General features: G+C 32.9%; 1 protein-coding gene across 2 annotated transcripts in view; it reads left to right on the top strand.

The window, feature by feature from the left end:
- Positions 1–19,655, top strand: part of LOC114335261 (AN1-type zinc finger protein 6) — a 180,283-nt gene that overhangs the window by 135,371 nt on the left and 25,257 nt on the right. For both annotated transcript variants that reach the window (XM_028285475.2, XM_028285476.2), the window contains exon 3: positions 11,539–11,667. In XM_028285475.2, coding sequence (XP_028141276.1) covers positions 11,539–11,667 — 129 coding nt within the window. The remainder of the gene's footprint in view (positions 1–11,538; positions 11,668–19,655) is intronic.

Genomic DNA, 19,655 nt, shown 5'->3' with positions numbered 1-19,655 from the left:
ATTAGCCCATTCCAATGGCATAGTAGGTGTATGGCAGACTCTTCTTCCATTTCGCACTTCCTGCACCATGATTCATTCACCTTACCTAGTTTGTATAGGTGGTTTCTTAAACGGCAATGTCCAGTCACCATTTCAGTTTCGTTTTGATCTCTCGTGTATTCTTCTTCTACGGCACTACAGCCCAAATTGAGCCTTGGCCTCATTTATTTTTTGCCTCCACCCTTGCTTGTCTGTGGCTGCTTTTCTCCATACACGGACTCCTAAAAGGGCTTGTGCGTCCCTGTTTACTGTGTCTTCTCAGCGCTTTCTTGGCTTTCCAACCGGTCTCTTTCCCTGCATTCTAGCATTCAGTGCTCTCGTGTATTGAGGTTCATCAAATTGTTCGAGAGTGTTTTATCAGTATTCTTGATTATTTTTTTTTAGTCTGTATTTGCCCTTAAGTGGCTCTTCATTTCTTTTCGTGATTTCTTATCAGCCATTTCTGAACCTCGTTTTTCGTAGCATCTTTAGGGGTGCCACTGAAAGATTCTGGGCCTTCAAAGGTTTCTCTCGAGCCTTTTTTGCCAACATATCTGATTGTTAATTCCCATGCCAAAGGATAGTATGTACAAAAATAATATAAATATAGTAAGAACCAATAACGAGGAATCCAGAGAATTTACTACAACTCAAGGCGTCAAACAGGGATGCGTGCTGAGTCCACTGCTATTCTCAGTGTTACTGGATGAAGCGATAAAGAAAGCCAAGAGAAGAATGAGAAAACTAACATTAGGATACTGGCAAATGAAACGGACTCAACTATCGGAGCTACTATTTGCAGACGACATGGTATTGATAGCAGAAAACAGAGAAGACTTACAGAACAATCTTGAAATCCTAGAAGAAGAACTATCGAACATAAATATGAAAATTAATACAGAGACAACAAAAACCATGATAATTTCAAATACGAGGAAAACACACGCAATAGAATTAGACGGGAAACAACTAGAGCAAGTGGAATATTTTAAATACCTAGGAGTAATAATCGAATCAAATGGTAAACAAGACATGCAAATAAACGAGAGAATGGGACGAACAGGAAGCTTATTTAACGGTATGAAAACAACATTTTTGGGGAAAAAAGAGATACCGGAGAAAGTAAAAACGACAGTCGTTAAATCAGTAGTTAGACCAACAATCATATATAGCAGCGAGACATGGACATTGACGGGGAGACAAAAATCCAGAGTCAATGCTATGGAAATGAGGTTCCTGAGGAAAATAGCAAACAGAAAGAGGACAGACAAAATACGAAACGAAACATTTAGACAAAACCTAAATCTAGAACCAATCAATGAAAAAATAGTGGAGGGACAACTTAGATGGTTCGGGCACGTGTGTAGAATGTCGAACGAGAGGCTTACAAAACGAGTGTTAGAAACGAGAGTGCAGGGGAAAACAAAAGAGGAAGACCAAAAGTTATGTGGGTAGATCAAATCGGGAAAGAAGTCGAGAAGAAGGGATTGACATAAAGTGTAAGAAACCTAACGCAAGATCGGAAAGCATGGAGACTACAATGCCAAACTCAACTCCACCAGACTTACACCTAAAGGTAGAAAGGCTTAGGACTAAGTAAGTAAGTAATTCCCACGCACCCCTTCATGACCTTGCTCCCATATTAAAGACACTTTATTGTCTTTTGCCAGGTTGAGACCTTTGCAGTTCCTCACAAGTTTTAAATTCGTGAGTGGGTTCTTTACTGCCAGAATAGCCGCGAATAAATTAGTTAAACTAAATTTTTTATTAGTGTTATTCATAACGGATAAGATATTATTCTTCATGCAGTGAAACCAATACACTCGATATATCTTGTCTAAAACCAAACCTAACAACAGCACACAAAAGAGATCAAAGAACTGCATCTATAAAAACTCTGAATGCAACAATCTCTATGGGGGAGAAACAGTGGCGGATCCAGCAGGATCCAGCATCGTCAAGCATCGTCAGCATCGTCCAAATTTCAATGAGAAATATATGAATAAATAAATATTTTTATAATATTTATATCTAACTTGGTTTTAGAGGGTGGGCCGATCGCCCTCCCCTGGATCCGCCACTGGGGAGAAACCGCGAGACCACTAGGTGTCTGGATATACGAACATGAAACATACATAAAAAATAGGGAGTTGACTAATCAGAAATATGCAAACTTGACTGTGACAATGACCACAGAGTACAATGGAACTATGCATCAATAATCATTAAACAGACATGAAAAAGAGAAAAATCAAAGAAGAAGCTCTCATCCTACTTAATGAAGAAAAATGGGTATTAATATCAGCAGAATGTAGCAGGCTTTTATTGCTAATACTAAAGGTCAATAACAAGAATATACCAACAATAATAGATTTAAAAAGTCGCGACACTACAATTATACACAATACACAAACATAATACACACATACACACGCATAGTGCACATACGAATAATGCAGAAAGACACAAAAGTATGTCCCAAGGGCACAAAATCCACCCTCAGATTTTTTCAACTAAAAGCATGGCAGTTGCCTACAAGGCCGTGACCATGCCAAGTCAACCGTCAATTTTGAAAAGACATAACATCCTCAATAACTTCGGCGGTTATAGTCTGTCAAGTATTAGTTAAAAAATCATTTTTTTTTTCATTACACTCAATAGGGAACTTGCATAAATTTTTAAATTCGACAAAAATGTTATAAATCACAACAGAACATAATTTAAAACATGTATCAAAGATAAAAAAAGTTTTGTTTGTCTTTCGTTTGGCCCCTAAAGACGATTAAAAATTCAAATTAAAACAGGTGGTCCAAAACGCGTCGTGACGTCACTTGGTTTTATATTTACATTTTTCCAATAAAGTAAACAGAATTTTAAATTAGACGTTATAAACGTCAGTAGAAAATACATTTATGTGACGTTACAAGTGTTTTTGATCGTTAGACCTATTCATAGAAAATTTGTACTTTTACAAAATGGTTTTATTTTCAATAGTAAACCTTCGTTCCTTTCCTTCAAAAACAGTATAAAACTACAATTTTAACAAACTGGTATTATGTATTACAATGATATACGATAAATGTCATTAGAATATAAATATTTTTGACTTATTCCACGACGATGAGCTTGCCAAATACCCAAGTAGGTGGAGGCCAATAAACTAAAGAAGGAGAAGAAGAATATACCTAAATATAAGGTTGTGTCTAGGTATACGCTAACGTGTACGCAAATAAAAAAGTTAGAGTGTCGGTGATTTCTTATTTTTTATTTGTTTAGTGTTTGTTTTTAAATTAACTACGGAGTGTGGACAATTATTTAGTTCTTTTAATGAGTTTAAGAACATTTTAAAACAGTACGAAAAAGATAAGAGACTATAAATTAATATATATTTTTTTTAGTTATAAATGAAATAGTATTACCGTAAAAGATTAAAATAAAAGGAAGACCTAAAGCTTTCACAATAATAATTAACTTGTTCTGAAGCTATTATCCTTGTGGCATTTTTGTAATCAACTATTCTAAATGAGAACTAAGCCACAATTTAACTAAAAAATTGATTTTATTAACGTTTCGACTTCTAAACCGGATGTCGTTGTCAAAATACAAAATATTATTAAATTAAACAAAAATGTTGTTGCTTAGTAAAAAATTTTTTCTAATAATTTATTTAATCTGACTAATTTTTGTATTTTGACAATGACATCCGATTTTGACGTCTAAACGTTAATAAAATATTTTTTTTAGTTAAATTGTGGCTTATTTTCCATTTAGAATAGTTGATTATAATAATTCACTTACGTATAAAAATTATTTTAACAATATTTTGAACCTACATGTCATGTAAACTAAATACATATAATTATTTTGCTAACCTAAATATATACTTTTATATATACATTGATTTATTACAATTAAGTTTGAAACATCTGAATAGTTCTGCTTCCCTTCCCTTAACAAATATGTTTCTATCAAACAAACACTAAACATATCAAAATAGCATGTACCAAAATATATAGTCACTGCGCAACCTAAATAATGACGTCACTGGCTTGATGAAGTTTAATTCGCGTCTACCTAACTTTTTTATTTGCGTACACGTTATCGTGTACCTAGACACAGCGAAATATAACCATATAGTAGAGTATAGTTGATCCAAAAGATGGCATAACCCAGACATACAAAGTGAAAGTTATCCTTCAACACCAAATTGTTCTATACGCTGTGAGCTCGTATGTAGAGGGGATATTTACAAATTCGCGAACGCCAGTAGTGACAAGTCTGTAAACCTTTACCGGAAATTTGACATAAATGTCAAAGTGATTAATTTAAAATTAAAATTAAAAACATTAATTATAAAAAACTTTAGTTGGTCAAAGCTGTGGTATATATTTTTACCTTAAATATGCTTACGTTTTAAATACTGAATTTAAGTTTTTTTAATGTTCTATTAATCCATTAATCTTAGCGCCATCTACACGATAATTGTGAAAGTATCCGAAGTAAGAAATTCATATTTTGTCAATAGAACGTCAAAATGATTAGCAAAATCTTAAAAAAATCCATTACAATTTAATTACTTTTTTGCGTTGTAAATATTAAGCGATAACAATTAAATAATAAATTTAAAAATTACCGGTGAAAGTTGAATAGTAGTCCGCCAGGAGCGACACCAGCGAAGCTCACAGCGTATATGGTCCACACAATGTCCAGAAAAAAGTCACACCATTTTGAGCGTCGGGTTTGGGGGGGTGAGGGGGGAGAAATCGGTAAATTCGTAGTTTTTTACGTTTTTCGTCAGTATTTCTAATACAATGCGGTTTAGCATGAACAACCTTCTATACAAAATTGTTCTACATTAAATTTGAAATAAAAAAGGTCCTATGCATAATCTTTGTAAAATGCATGGTTCCAAAGTTACGGAGGTAGTATAGTATAACTGGTCCAAAAAAGGCCTAACCCAAACATCCAAAGTAAAAGTTTTCCTCCAACACCAAATTGTTCTGTACGGTCCACATATTGTTCAGTAAAAAGTTACACCATTTTGAGCGTCTGGTTTGGGGGGCAGATGGGGGAGAAGTCGGTAAATTAGTAGTTTTTTTACGTTTTTCGTCAATATTTCTAAAACTATGCTTTAGCGTAAACAATGTTATATACAAAAATGTTCTAATGAAATTTAAAACAAAAAATTTTGTATACATAATTGTTATAACATCAACGGTTCCAGAGTTACGGAGGGTGAAAAGTCGAGGTTTTTGATACTTTTTATATTTTTTGGGCAATGTATGGTATAACTATACCAAAAACCCAGACATCCAAAGTGAAACTGATCCTCCAACACCAAATTGTTCTATATGGTCCACATAATGTTCAGAAGAAAGTCACACCATTTTGAGCGTCGTGTTTGGGGAGGAGAGGGGGGAGAAATCGGTAAATATAAAAAGTATCGAAAACCTCCACTTTTCACCCCCCGTAACTCTGGAACCGTTGATTTTATAACAATTATGTATAGAACCTTTTTTGTTTTAAATTTTATGTAGAACATTTTTCTATAGAACATTCTTTACGCTAAAGGATAGTTTTAGAAATATTGTTGAAAAACGTAAAAAAACTACTAATTTACCGACTTCTCCCCCATCTCCCCCCCAAACCGGACGCTCAAAATGGTGTAACTTTTTACTAAACAATATGTGGACCATATAGAACAATTTGGTGTTGAAGGAAAACTTTTACTTTGGATGTCTGAGTTAGGCCTTTTTTTGGACCAATTATACTATACTACCTCCGTAACTTTGGAACCGTTCATTTTAGAAGGGTTATGCATAGGGCCTTTTTTAATTAAAATTTAATTTAGAACAATTTTGTATAGTTTTGCTAAACCGCATAGTTTTAGAAATATTGACGAAAAACGTAAAAAACTACGAATTTACAGATTTCTCCCCCCCAAACCCGACGCTCAAAATGGTGTGACTTTTTTCTGAACATTATATGGACCATATAGAACAAATTGGTGTTGGAGGATAACTTTCACTTTGGATGTCTGGGTTTGGGTCTAACTATACCATACTAATAATAAAAACTAATGCAAAACTATGTGACGTCACGGGCCGTTTGAACTACTTTATACCGCAGAAGACTTTAAATATGTATTTCTAAGTTATTTCGAGTTTTTGAAGCGTGAAATTTTGGAAATCTCATTTTTAAACAAAACTGAACATTATTATCTAATAAAAAAAATGTGCAAGTTCCCTATTGAGGCTTAATCACGTATAAACAAAATATTTAACTAATACCATTACAAAACTATTTTAAATAATTGATTTTGAATACCATCACAATCATATCGAGTTGCTAAATTATCGTAGATAAGTCTGTAACTAGAGCCACAAGACATTATTATATTTATATTCGATTTCAAGGTATAAAAATTATTCATATCATCATATTATATTTCTTAGTAATTTTGAATGTCTGATTTATATACTTTTATCTTTTATGTCTCAAAGGTCAATAAGATTGTGGCTGTAAAGGATATTTCTCATTTTTACAACCCTTGCTCCGACTCTTTATATTCGGTTCTTTTCTACGATTGTATCCCAGCCCCTATTAATGTTTTTGCCGAGGTACACTATAAAAAAATAGTTTCTAATCTAAACTCTGTTTAGGACTGCATCTCTGACTATAATAATACCGTCATCAGTATATAATTTAGTTTGCTAACTAGATTAGTTTTCTTAACATTGCGTTTTAATTCATACTTATCACAGGTCTGGCTTTTGTTCATTCGATTTTGAGATATGAGATATTTTGCATTTGGCAAGTATGTACTAAGGTATCGACGGCTTATCTAATGGTTACGGTTACGCCATTAACTACAATGCCTTGTGGTAGGTTTCTTTAAATATTTCTTTAAATACTAGGTGAAGGGAAGAGAGAGTCTGGTCTCATTCGATTTTTTATATTTATTTCATCTCAATTGTAATTATTCGTAAGTCTTTGTCATCCAATATAGTTATTTTCCTAACAAGTGCAGAAAGTCATTCTTTTCCGCACGCGATTGCAGTTTGCCGAACGACGCGAAGCGGGAGTTCGGCAAGCAGTCGAGTGCGGAAAAGAGACTTTCTGCAAGAGTTAGGAACAATATTTTTTCTAGGAGTCTTTAGACTACTAAAGGTATCCGAATATCTTCCAAGAATATGCGTTCTCTTCTCTATATCAGGAAATTTACTACCAACGTTTCTATCACTGAATATATCACCAAGTACAGGGCAACCTATCTTAAACTTATAAAATCAGCTAAAAAAGTCTACTACCATAACCGTTTGGGAAGCTCAAAAAGTGTTGCAAAAGAAACTTGGTCCATAATAAACGATCTTCGAAATAAAACCCACACTGCTAAAACAATTTCCGTTCCAGACCCTGAAAATCTAAATGAATACGTTGTTAATGTGAGTAAAAATATTACATCAACTATTTTGCCACAACAAGATCCCATTGCTTATCTCCCTAATTCAAGAAAGGTCTCGAATTCATTCTTTATAAAACCAGTCGATAAATCTGAACTGATCCAAACAATCAATAGTATCAAAAGCAAATCCTCCTGTAGTACTGATGGTCTATCGATAAAAATTTTTTCTAATCTCCCAGAAAATGTGTTAGAAGTCCTCATCTCACTAATTAATGATTCCTTTGAGAAAGGTAAATTTCCAGAGTGCCTGAAGACAGCCATCATTATTCCTCTTCAAAAGAGTGGTGAAATATCTAATACCTGCAATTATAGACCTATTGCACTACTACCGGTACTCTCCAAAATTATTGAGAGACTCATAAAAGCCCGACTTATGTCCTTTCTAGTTGAAAACAACATTTTATCACAAAATCAGTTCGGCTTTTTAAATAATAAATGCACCACTGATGCCATCTTTTCTGTACTACATGAGGTTTATCAAGCACTGAACAATAATCTTCACACTGCCACCGTTTTTTGTGACTACGCCAAAGCTTTTGATTGTGTAAATCATAACATTTTGATAAGAAAACTAAATTTCTACGGAATTCGAGGTATTTCTTTAGATTGGTTCCAATCTTACTTGGATGATAGGAAACAACTGGTTAGAGCAAATGATACAGACTCTAGTCTCAAAAACATTGTATGTGGGGTACCTCAAGGTTCAGTATTAAGTCCTCTACTTTTCCTTATCTTTATTAATGACATCACTAGTTTAAAAATCGATGGAAAAATCTTTCTTTTTGCTGATGATACCAGTATCACTTGGAGCAACTCAAATATTGCAACTCTTCATGCTACTATAACTTCTGATCTACTTACAATAAAAACCTGGTCTGACTCTAATTTACTCTCGTTTAACGTAGATAAAACAGTAGCATTGTCTTATAAAGGAGTCCTTCAACCGTTACCTCTTAATAACAGCCAGATCAGTACCGTTGATTCTGTGAAATTTCTTGGTATTTTTTTAGACAGCAACCTTAAATGGTCCCACCATATACATTTGTTAAGGAAGAAACTATCCTCAGCTTGCTATGCTATAAGATCTGTTTCGAATGAACTCAATTTAGCATCTTCCAAAATAACATATTTTTCTTTGTTCGAGTCACATCTTCGTTATGGTCTTCCTTTTTGGGGTTCTGGTACAGCTGCCCAATTCGATGTTATTTTCAAATTACAAAAAAGAGCAATTAGATATCTGTTTGGCCTCAGAAGAACAACACATTGCAGAAGTTACTTCAAAGATCACAGAATTTTAACCCTTCCATCTTTGTATATTTTAGAAACTGTTTGCTTAATTCGTAAACATCTACATGTCTTTCCACCAAGACCTAATCATGACTACTTCACGAGAAATTCTACGTTTGACGTCTATATGCCGACCCCGTCCTCTGAGTTAGTAAAGAAATCTATCTCACAATAAAACACTGAAAAACGTTTGTTTTATTGTGAGATAAAATGAACTTCCATCAAGTAACGGTCGAATCCATCAATTATTTAAAGAAATCTATATTATATTCCGCAAAAGAACTTTACAACCATCTCCCTCTACAACTTAAATCTGCAGCATCTTCCCCAAATTCCGTAAACTGACAAATGCCTACCTATCTGAAAGACCATATTATTCAGTAGAAGATTTTCTTAATCAATAACTAAGAAATTACAGTACCCTTTGCACAAGTAGTATTTTTATTATCATTTTTTTTGTCTATATTTGGGTGTCATATGCAGCAGCTTAACTTTTAAACTTATTAATTACTGGTAGACTATTCATTTGCAATTTACTTAAATTTTGCAATTGACTACTTCTGTTTAACTTCATTATTATTGTTATTATTGTAAATATATTGACGATTTATGTAATTTTAGTAAATTGGATTGTTATTGTTTTGTTGTCTTGACTTTTTATAAGCTTTGTCGATAAAATTGTACAATTTTTCATGACAATAAAGCATATTTCTATTCTATTCTATTCTAAAAAATTACCAAATCTTAATCAATTAATTTAATTAATATGAAAATACATACACAAATTAATTCTTTGACAAGGTTGTCAAAACCAAACTTTCAATATAATTAGTTAGCATGACGACCATCTTGGTTTCCATGACGATGATTCAAAACGACTGTTATTGTCTACCGATTTGACTTTCGAATATTATGTCAAAATAATTTTATTTCATCGATTTGTCGTGTTAATTTCATTAAAACAGGAACACAATAAGGTATATTTGAAATAAATTAGTAAATAATATCTAAATATTAGTTTATTGCATGTATTATAATTACTTTAAGGCCATATTAACATATCTAAATTAACACGCGTGCGGAAAAGTAAAAACCGCGTGCGGAAAAGTAAAAACCGCGTGCGGAAAAGTAACACGCGTGCGGAAAAGTAACACGCGTGCGGAAAAGTGAAATTTCTAAACTAAAATGCGTGCGCGAAAGTAGACATTTTTGCACGCTCGTAGAAAAAATAGTTTTACTAAGTCAATTAAACTATACAGGGTGTCCCATAATTAATTGGACATTAGCTAATAGGTGATAGAAGACACCAAAATATTAAGATTTACCCAAAATCGCTTAAATAAAATATGGCTCCTTACTGAGTTACAGGGTGTTTTATTTAAAAATTTAATAACTATTTTTGCTCAGTATTTTAAAACTATTCGACGTATCCTCTTCATACTTGGCAGAAAGTGTAGGTATTATACATCCTATGAAATTATGATAAATAAACGTTCCTGGCTACTACCAGTAGCGTACGACAGGGGACAGCGAATGGTTGATCCTTCCCAAATTCTACGCCACTGGCGGAATTGCCATTTTAGCGCAATTTTTTTATTCTGCAATACTCTTAATGCAAATATCGTACTCTTTACTCGTAACGATAAAGTCATTAGTTTTCGAGATGTTTGAAGTTAAACACGTAACGGCAACAGATATTTTGATTAATGTATTGTGCGGCTTAATTTTAAACTTCAAATATTTTGAAAACTAATGATTTTATCATTAAGACTGAAGAGTATATTATTCATTTTTAACGATAAATTCATTAGTTTTCGAAATATTTGAAATTAAAAATTAGGCGGCACAATACAATAGGTAATGAAAATAACTGTGCTGTTACATGTTTAACTTCAAGTGCCTCGAAAACTATTGACTTTATCGTTACGAGTGAAAGTACGTTATTTATATAGAGTATTGGAGAATAGAAAAATTGCGCTAAAATGGCAATTCCGCCAGTGGCGTAGAATTTGGGAAGGGTCAACCATTCGCTGTCCCCTGTCGTACGCCACTGGTAGTAGCCAGAAACGTTTATTTATCATAATTTCATAGGATGTATAATACCTACACTTTCTGCCAAGTATGAAAAGGATACGTAGAATAGTTTTAAAATAGTGAGCAAAAATAGTTTTTAAATTTTCAAATAAAACACCCTTTAACTCAGTAAAGAGCCATATTTTATTTAAGCGATTTTGGTTAAATATTAATATTTTGATGTATTCTATCACCCATTAGCTAATGTCCAATTAATTATGGGACACCCTGTATACTTACGTTTATTATACCCAATTGATTTTTCACTTATTTGTTTGAGGACAAGGTCCTTGTTTGTCTTCTAAGGAAGTAATATTTGTAATATCTTTTTCAAAATGTTATATAGTTATTGGTGTTCTTAATATTGTCACCCGTTGCGTTAGATTTGCCCCCCTCGTATTTCGTAGATTAAGTTATGATTAAAGAAATACATAAAATTCAAATATTTTGATAAAGGTAACACAGATTTTTGTGATTTACAATCTCCTATGATGAAAAAAATACCGCTAGGGATTGATTCCGCTGCCGATGGTAAGATCCAGTACAATTGAACATCGATTGTATTACTCAGCAGTGGAATTGTGTGGCCCTGTGTGCTTAAGATTATGAGAGCTGAGGAGACATAAAAGTAGCTTCATTGAAAAATATATTTACTTTTTTATTTATTAAAAACCCTATTATTGTTTGTATTTCAGGAAAATCTAAAAAAGAAACAACAATTACCTAGCACCCCTTCAAGTCTGAGCGCTTTAAGAGATACAGCAACAGCACACCCTACCATTAGTCATATTGTATCCCCACCACTCACAGATCTTCCCACAGATGTAAGTATAATTCTCTTAAATTTTTATTCTTAATCATTAAAAACGGTAGGTATGTTATATAGTCAGAAAAAATTTAATGTATAAGATCTTTTTTGTGTATACATGTACTGTTTTATATGTAGCTAAAAGTTTCTGAACTCGTAACTACAATGAAAAACAAAACTTCAAACCAACTAATAAGCCAGTCAATGAGAGCAAAAATAGAATATTACCTCCGATTTCTATCATAATGGATTTCGGGATCTTTCGGGAATTTTCCCGAACAGATGGAAACATTCCTTTGTGTGTCCTATTTTCAAGGCAGGAGATCATAGTGATATCAAAAATTATCGGCCAGTTTGTATTCAGTCAGCCTTATCTAAAGTATTTGAAAAAATGGTTTTGCCAAGTTTGGATAATTGTTTTAGGAACATTATCACGGACAACCAACATGGATTTGTAGGCGGACGTTCTACTCTTACTAACCTCCTTTTGTATATCGATAGTATAGGTACAGCAATGGATGAGGGTTACGAGGTGCACTCTATATACACCGATTTCAGTAAGGCCTTTGACCTACTAGATCATAATGTCTTAATTACAAAGCTGAGAAACTTTCGTATCACTGGTTCTTTATTAGCTTGGTTTACTTCATATTTGCAAGGAAGAACATTGCAAGTAAGATCAGCAGGATGTGTTTCTAATGGATTTGAAGCCGTGTCAGGGGTTCCGCAGGGTTCCCATTTGGGTCCTAAGCTTTTTCTGTTGTTGGTAAATGATATTGGTAGTAACTTTAAATCTGAATATCTGATATTTGCAGACGACTTAAAGATATTTAAATGCATTAGGTCAGAATCTGATTGTGAGGGTTTGCAGAGAGACTTGGATTCTTTAGTACATTGGTGCCAGGAAAATAATCTTAGATTTAATGCTTCGAAATGCTCATATATTATTTTTTCACGTAATAAGACCACCAGTGATTTTAAATACAAGATAGGAGATGTGGATTTATCTAGGGTTCAGGTAATTAAGGATTTAGCTGTGTTACTGGATAGTAAGCTAAGTTTCGTGGACCATTATGATGCCGTGCTAATCGGACATTAGGGTTAGTCATCAGAATGTCACATGATTTTAATAATTTGTTTGTAATTATGCGATTGTTTTTGAGTTATGTTCGTTCATTACTAGAGTATTGTTCAGTGATTTGGAGTCCAAGTTATGAGAATCACAAATATCGAATTGAATCGATTCAAAATAAATTCGTTAGATATCTGCGGTATAGATTAGGTACTAGAGGAATGCAATTGAATTCCAGTCAGGTCATGCAGATGTTTCATTTGCACCGTCTAGAGGATCGCAGGCGATACATTGACCTTAATTTCGTATTTAAGGTGTTAAATGGTATTATTGTTGCACCTAGTATTCTAGGTCGAATAGATTTTTATGTTCCAGCTAGGAATTTGAGAAGATGTCCCTTGCTATCCGCTAGAATAGAATTGTTTCTAGTGTAAATGAGTTTCCAAATATAGACTTTATGGGAGTCACACTAAATGCTTTTAAAAGGACTATTTCACGTGAATTATTTTAATTTGATTTTAATTTTTTGATGTCGTTAGTTTAATTGTAAGTAATGTAAGTTAACTTGTGTTCAATGTTTAATTTTGACTTTTAATTTTAATTGTAAAATGGAGTTTTCCGTCAATAAATATATTAATATTATTAATAATGCATGGATTTTGAGCATTTAAAGAAAAGCAGTAATCTCACTAAGTTATTCTAAATACATCACTGTCGTTCGTTCCTTCCTTATCATTGTCATAGATTTGAACACTGTTTTGGCAATTAACACGTGCACATCCCCCATATTTAGCGTTACAAAAAAGCCCGATGTTTCTGCAGGTACATGATCAGTTGCATCCTTTTCTGCAATTGCAAAAAGTTATTTCTAGTAATTCCTGCGGTTAAGGTCATTTATGCATTTTTGTGGGCTGGAAATATCCATTAGCATTATTCCACCCCCAATCATTTGGATTGAGAGCTTTATCGCCTAGTATTTGAATTTGGTAATAAAATCTCTTAATGTGCTTGTCCAAAACATTTAATGTAGCTACGACTGATGTCAATTGCTTTTCATCAGCAGCTGTGAAAAGTGAGTAGTCGGTATATCGAGGTCCCATTCACTTCTGCTTCAAAATTTGTATATGCTCAATAATTAAAAAAAAAGAATGTGTGTGTACTTTGTACCCACGTAAGAAGTTATACTTCTATTATATAATTTCAACGAAATAAATATACTTAACAGTTACAATACAAAAAATTAACCAAAACTTAACAATGCCAAATAATAAAAAAAAAAGAAAAAAGTATGAATCGTCCGGGATTTGAACCCGCAATCTCGCGATTTCTCGATCTCTGGTCCAATGCTCTACCAACCAGGCCATCAAGGCGCATGTTACTGACGTTTCAGATATACATAATTACACATCACGGTGACAAGTGAAATATAAAAATAGATGTTTTATTATTTTACGCCCAAGGAAGACAAATCCAAAGACATAAAATTATAATAAATAATACATTTACTAAAAAACACTAATATATTATTTTAATGGCTTATTTGCGCTGATACATCATTTGAAAGATTAGCAACTAAACGTCATACTGTCTGTGTGCGCATGCGCGCAAATTTATGAAAAATTTTACTCTCAATCGCGCCTGAAGAAGTATAACTTCAAAAAAGTTGTTTAAGATAAAAAATCCACAAGGAAAAAGTTTTTCTGTAGTTGGCTGTATACATGTAATACAAAAAACAGTAAAATCCTTTATAAAAGGTATATTTAAAATCCCTCAAAAGGGCTACATCAAAATCACATAACTAGTTTTCGACTGGTTTACCAGTCATCATTAGTGCTTACCTAAAATGAATATAACCTGGTAAAATAATGCAAAGATATTGAAATTTTGACTAGGGTTAAGAAAAGTTATAGGTTATACTCACGTGCAATGTACTTGCTAACCACCAAGATATTATTTTAACAAAAATATGTGGGTCAAAGCCCAGTAAAAGTAGTCCGTCAAGGAAACATTGGTTTAAAATGCTACATTAAGCGTGGATGTTTAAAATATTTTGCTAATCTGCCCCAGGTAACATCTGAGCTGTGGATTTGACTTGTTCACATGGTGAAAGTATGACAGCAAGTAACAATGAAATGGATAGAGACCTTCGAACGATCACAAGACAGAAATGACAGTTCCACAGGAAGTTTAAAATTAACCTGTCATATTTAAAGACTAAGGTGTACAGCTTGTTAAAATTAGAAATGATGTAACAACACACTCCATTGTGAAAATTATCATTTAAAATTCATTTAACTAGTTGTTATAGTTAAAAGTGTATTCACGTATACTGTAAGTGGAGTTAGTTAGGCAAACCACATTACACAAAAGTTTTGTATTCGAGAACTAAATTTAGTAATCAAATCTTATTATCAAGAGATCTAAGTTTTAAAAAAGCAATTTTGTGTTGATTTAAAGTTATCGAATTTATTTATAGTATATCGAACTTATTGGTAGCTGTTGGAATTTGTGTAGGTAAGTGTGTAAGAAATCACAATGGGGGTGACTGAGGTGTAAAAATGTCTTAAATAATTTAGGAGGATGTATCATTAAGAAAGCACAAACTCAAACTTAGGCGAATAATTCCTAAAGACCTCGCAGGCTGCCCGGATCCCTAAGGGTCCAAAAACCAAAACCGTAGTAGAATGATGATAGTAGGGGCTGGGGGTATGAGATGTCTGTGAGGAAATTAGTGAGAAAGGAAACATGAACGAGACCCAGAAAGAAAATTAGACTTTTGATTTGGTTTTACTAAAGATGAGTGTTATATGTTGGTAATGACAGATTGACTAGGTAGGGTGAGAATAGCCATATGTAGAAATATGGTGGTGGGTTGTATGTAGATGAAAATTTGTATAATGAGGATGTCTGTGGATGATGATATCAGTAATTTATATGTATGTTATGAATAGATAAAAGTGGTTAGATGGCTGAAGATGACAAAAGGATTATTGTGGCTAGTACCAGATAAATTATTATAAGTGTGAATGTGAAAGACGCAGTAGAAGGGGGGGGGGTTAAAAATGATATTGTAAATATGTTAAGAAAAAAGTTGTCGATGGAGTGGTTGGAAGTCCCGATTGAACGAAACATGGCGGTTGACACACTAATTTCCTCACAGACATCTCATACCCCCCAGCCCCTACTGTCATCATCCTATTACGGTTTTGGTTTTTGGACCTTTAGGGATCCGGGCAGCCTGCGAGGTCTTTAGGAATTAGTCGCCTAAGTTTAAGCTTGTGCTTTCTTAATGATACATCCTCCTAGATTATTTAAGACATTTTTACACCTCAGTCACCCCCATTGTGATTTCTTACACACTTACCTACACAAATTCCAACAGCTACCAATACGTTCGATATACTATAAATAAATTCGATAACTTTAAATCAACACAAAATTGCTTTTTTAAATCTTAGATCTCTTGATAATAAGATTTGATTACTAAATTTAGTTCTCGAATACAAAACTTTTGTGTAATGTGGTTTGCCTAACTAACTCCACTTACAGTATACGTGAATACATTTTTAACTATAACACCTAGTTTAATGAATTTTAAATGATAATTTTCACAATGGAGTGTGTTGTTACATCATTTCTAATTTTAACAAGCTGTACACCTTAGTCTTTAAATATGATAGGTTAATTTTCAACTTCCTGTGGAACTGTCATTTCTGTCTTGTCATCGTTCGGAGGTCTCTATCCATTGTCACTTGCTGTCATACTTTCACCATGTGAACAAGTCAAATCCACAGCTCAGATGTTACCTGGGGCAGATTAGCAAAATATTTTAAACATCCACGCTTAATGTAGCATATTAAACCAATGTTTCCTTGACGGACTACTTTTAAAGGGCTTTGACCCATATATTTTTGTTAAATAATATCTTGGTGGTTAGCAAGTACATTGCACGTGAGTATAACCTATAACGTCTCTTAACCCTAGTCAAAATTTCAATATCTTTGCATTATTTTACCAGGTTATATTCATTTTAGGTAAGCACTGATGATGACTGGTAAACCAGTCGAAATCTAGTTAAGTGATTTTGATGTAGCCCTTTTTTTATATATAATATACCTTTTAAATATACCTTTTATAAAGGATTTTACAGTTTTTTGTTTAAGATAGTGTATCCATTCAAAAGCCATTGTAAAGGAAATTTAGTTAGAAAAAACCATTTAGTTTTTAAAAGGTAAAGGGTTAAAGGACGCAAGAAAGCTGATACTCACGCTATTAACCTAATTTAAAGTAGTGATATCTCAGACAGTTTTTATGCTACAGTAATAAAAATAAACAAAATTTTTATTTAAAAAAACTCTATATTTTTTATGGAATCATTTTTTTCGTACGTCTTATTATTTTTGAGTTACATAAAGCAAAAGGTAGATTTTTAAGAATCTAAAAATGCGCTCTATAATTTGATTTTGTCATTTTCAAAAACCATGCATTTTAATCCAATCCAACTTTTCGAACATAGATATAACACTATATTTTGTTTTTAAACCAGGAGGAGTAGACTAAAGACATATTCAAACCCAAGAAAGTCACTAGAAAAATCACGAAATAAAGCTTCTTTTTTGGTTGATCATGTCTGCCTTCGCCGTTAATCCATAAATATTAGATATATTATACTAATACGTTGCTAATAGACAAGGCGAAAACGGCGGGTTCGAAGGGAAAAATTTTCCCATGAGATTTTTTTACATAATCACATTCGTGAGACATCCCAGAATAAGGTTCAAGAAGTCGCCCACGTGAAAAGTGGGCCAATTTTTTTTTAACAATTTTTTTTAATCAAATTGCAAGAATCAATATTTTTGGCCCAAACAATTTTTTCTTTAATTTTTTGGACCATTCTGGACAAAAAAGGTTTCTTATAATTTTTCTCTAAACTGACCGTTTTCGACTTTCAAGCAATTTAAAATTGAACAAAACGAAAAATGGCGATTTTCAATGCTTAATAACTCGGTTAAAAGTTATTATTATGAAAGTCAATATATGACTAAATCAAAGTTTAAAGCCCCCCTACAAGATCCTGAAGAAATTTTTGTCATTATTTTATTACTAAGCTGTTATTTTTAAGTAATAATAATAAGCGCCATGCACGTGTGCGGCGGCTGTAAATGCTGAGTGCGAGAGAGAAGCCATTCCAGCAATCCAATTGTGCATCTTACTCACACTCAATTTACAGCCGCATCAATACGATCTAACCGCTCATTTTTATTAATTAAAAATAACAGCTTAGTAGTAAATTAATGACACAGATTTCTTCAGGATCATGTAGCGGCGACTTTAAACTTTGATTTAGTCACTTTCTGACTTTCATAAAATCATTTTTAACCGAGTTAATAAGTCTTAAAAATGGCCATTTTCGCGTTTTTCAAAATTTAAATTGCATAAACTCAAAAAAGATCAACTTTAGAGAAAAATTATAAGAGACCTTTTTTGTCCAGAATGGTCCAAAAAAACGTAAAAAAACTAGTCCGGGTCAAAAATATTGATTTTTGCAATTTGATTAAAAAAAATTGTTAAAAAAAATTGGCCCACTTTTCACGTGGGCGACTTCTTGAACCTTATTCTGGGACGTCTCACTAATGTGATTATGCAAAAATATCTCATGGGAATATTTTTCCCAACGTTTCCGCCTTGTCTATAAAGAGTTCTATATAAAAACAACTACTTTTTATATAAAAACAGACTAAAAATCTAAAAATCAAAGGAATAACGCAGAAAACACAAAAATCACCGACATAACTTAATTTAACATATGAAATGCCAATAGTGTCAAAATTTCATAAATGTCAATAGTGTCAAAATTTCATAACAGTTGAGTAAACTTGCCTGAGGTTGGAGCAATTACAAACAAGCATTATGGCGCGGTAAATTTGAATCACTCCGGGTTTAAAAACAGAGCATAGTATAAAAGGTATTGTAGAAATAAAACGATGCATTTAAATTCTGGTGGATGCGAGGTTAATATACTGCTCATTTTCTCTTAAAATGTACGAGTCATCAATCTTTTTTGCACCATATATCGCTTAGTTTGAATGTAATGGACATTTAACAGTGTTCGTTTTAATGGTCTTTTTAAGCACTACAAAAAGTATTCCCGGCATTAGGCCACGTTTACATGACAAGCGCTTAACGCGCGTTAAGCGCTTGTCATGAGAACGAGGTCTTATAACTGTAAAATCGACCATTTTTTTAATATTTCAAGTGAATGCACCGATTCGAACAGACACAAAAAAATCTACTTTGACCTACCATACCTCTTGTTGTGTAACTAAAAGATTTATGAAAAACGAATCTCTTTGTTTTCCCATAAGCTACAAAAATATTTGTTACAGTTTTTCATTAGATGCATAGTTTTTAAGTTATTCGCGAAAAACCGTCCGAAAAAGTGTCATTTTTCAATGAAAATGACAATTTTTCAACCACGAATAACTCAAAAAGTATTGCGTTTCAAAAAAAATATAGAGCAGTTTTTACTTAAGTCTGTTTTAGACTATAACATAAAATGATATAAGAAAATGGTATACTAAGTTTTGTTACAATGTAAAACAGGAAATAAAATCTGTTAACAGAAAATGTTATACAAATTAGAACATGTTCTATTTGATAACAATTTTTAGTACACAGGCATGCGCAGTTAGGTTATTTTCGTTATACTGTCACATTGGTTCTTTTAAGGTTAACTTTTCTTTTAAGAAATGTTGCAATGGAAGAAGCTGATAATAATAAGAGCTTCCTTATCCATCATATAACATATCTTTGTAATATAAAATATCAAAGATAAAACTAACTAATAGGTTAAATGTTGAGGAAAATGAGGTTAAAATATTCCTAAAAGAAAATAAGAAGAAGAAAATTGAGGTTAACAGTATGTGTACCAT

This window comes from Diabrotica virgifera, chromosome 1 (assembly GCF_917563875.1).
Source record: "Diabrotica virgifera virgifera chromosome 1, PGI_DIABVI_V3a".
NCBI lineage: Eukaryota > Metazoa > Arthropoda > Insecta > Coleoptera > Chrysomelidae > Diabrotica > Diabrotica virgifera.
The sequence above is the reverse complement of the archived record's forward strand: the minus strand, read 5'-3'. Positions and strand labels throughout refer to the sequence as shown.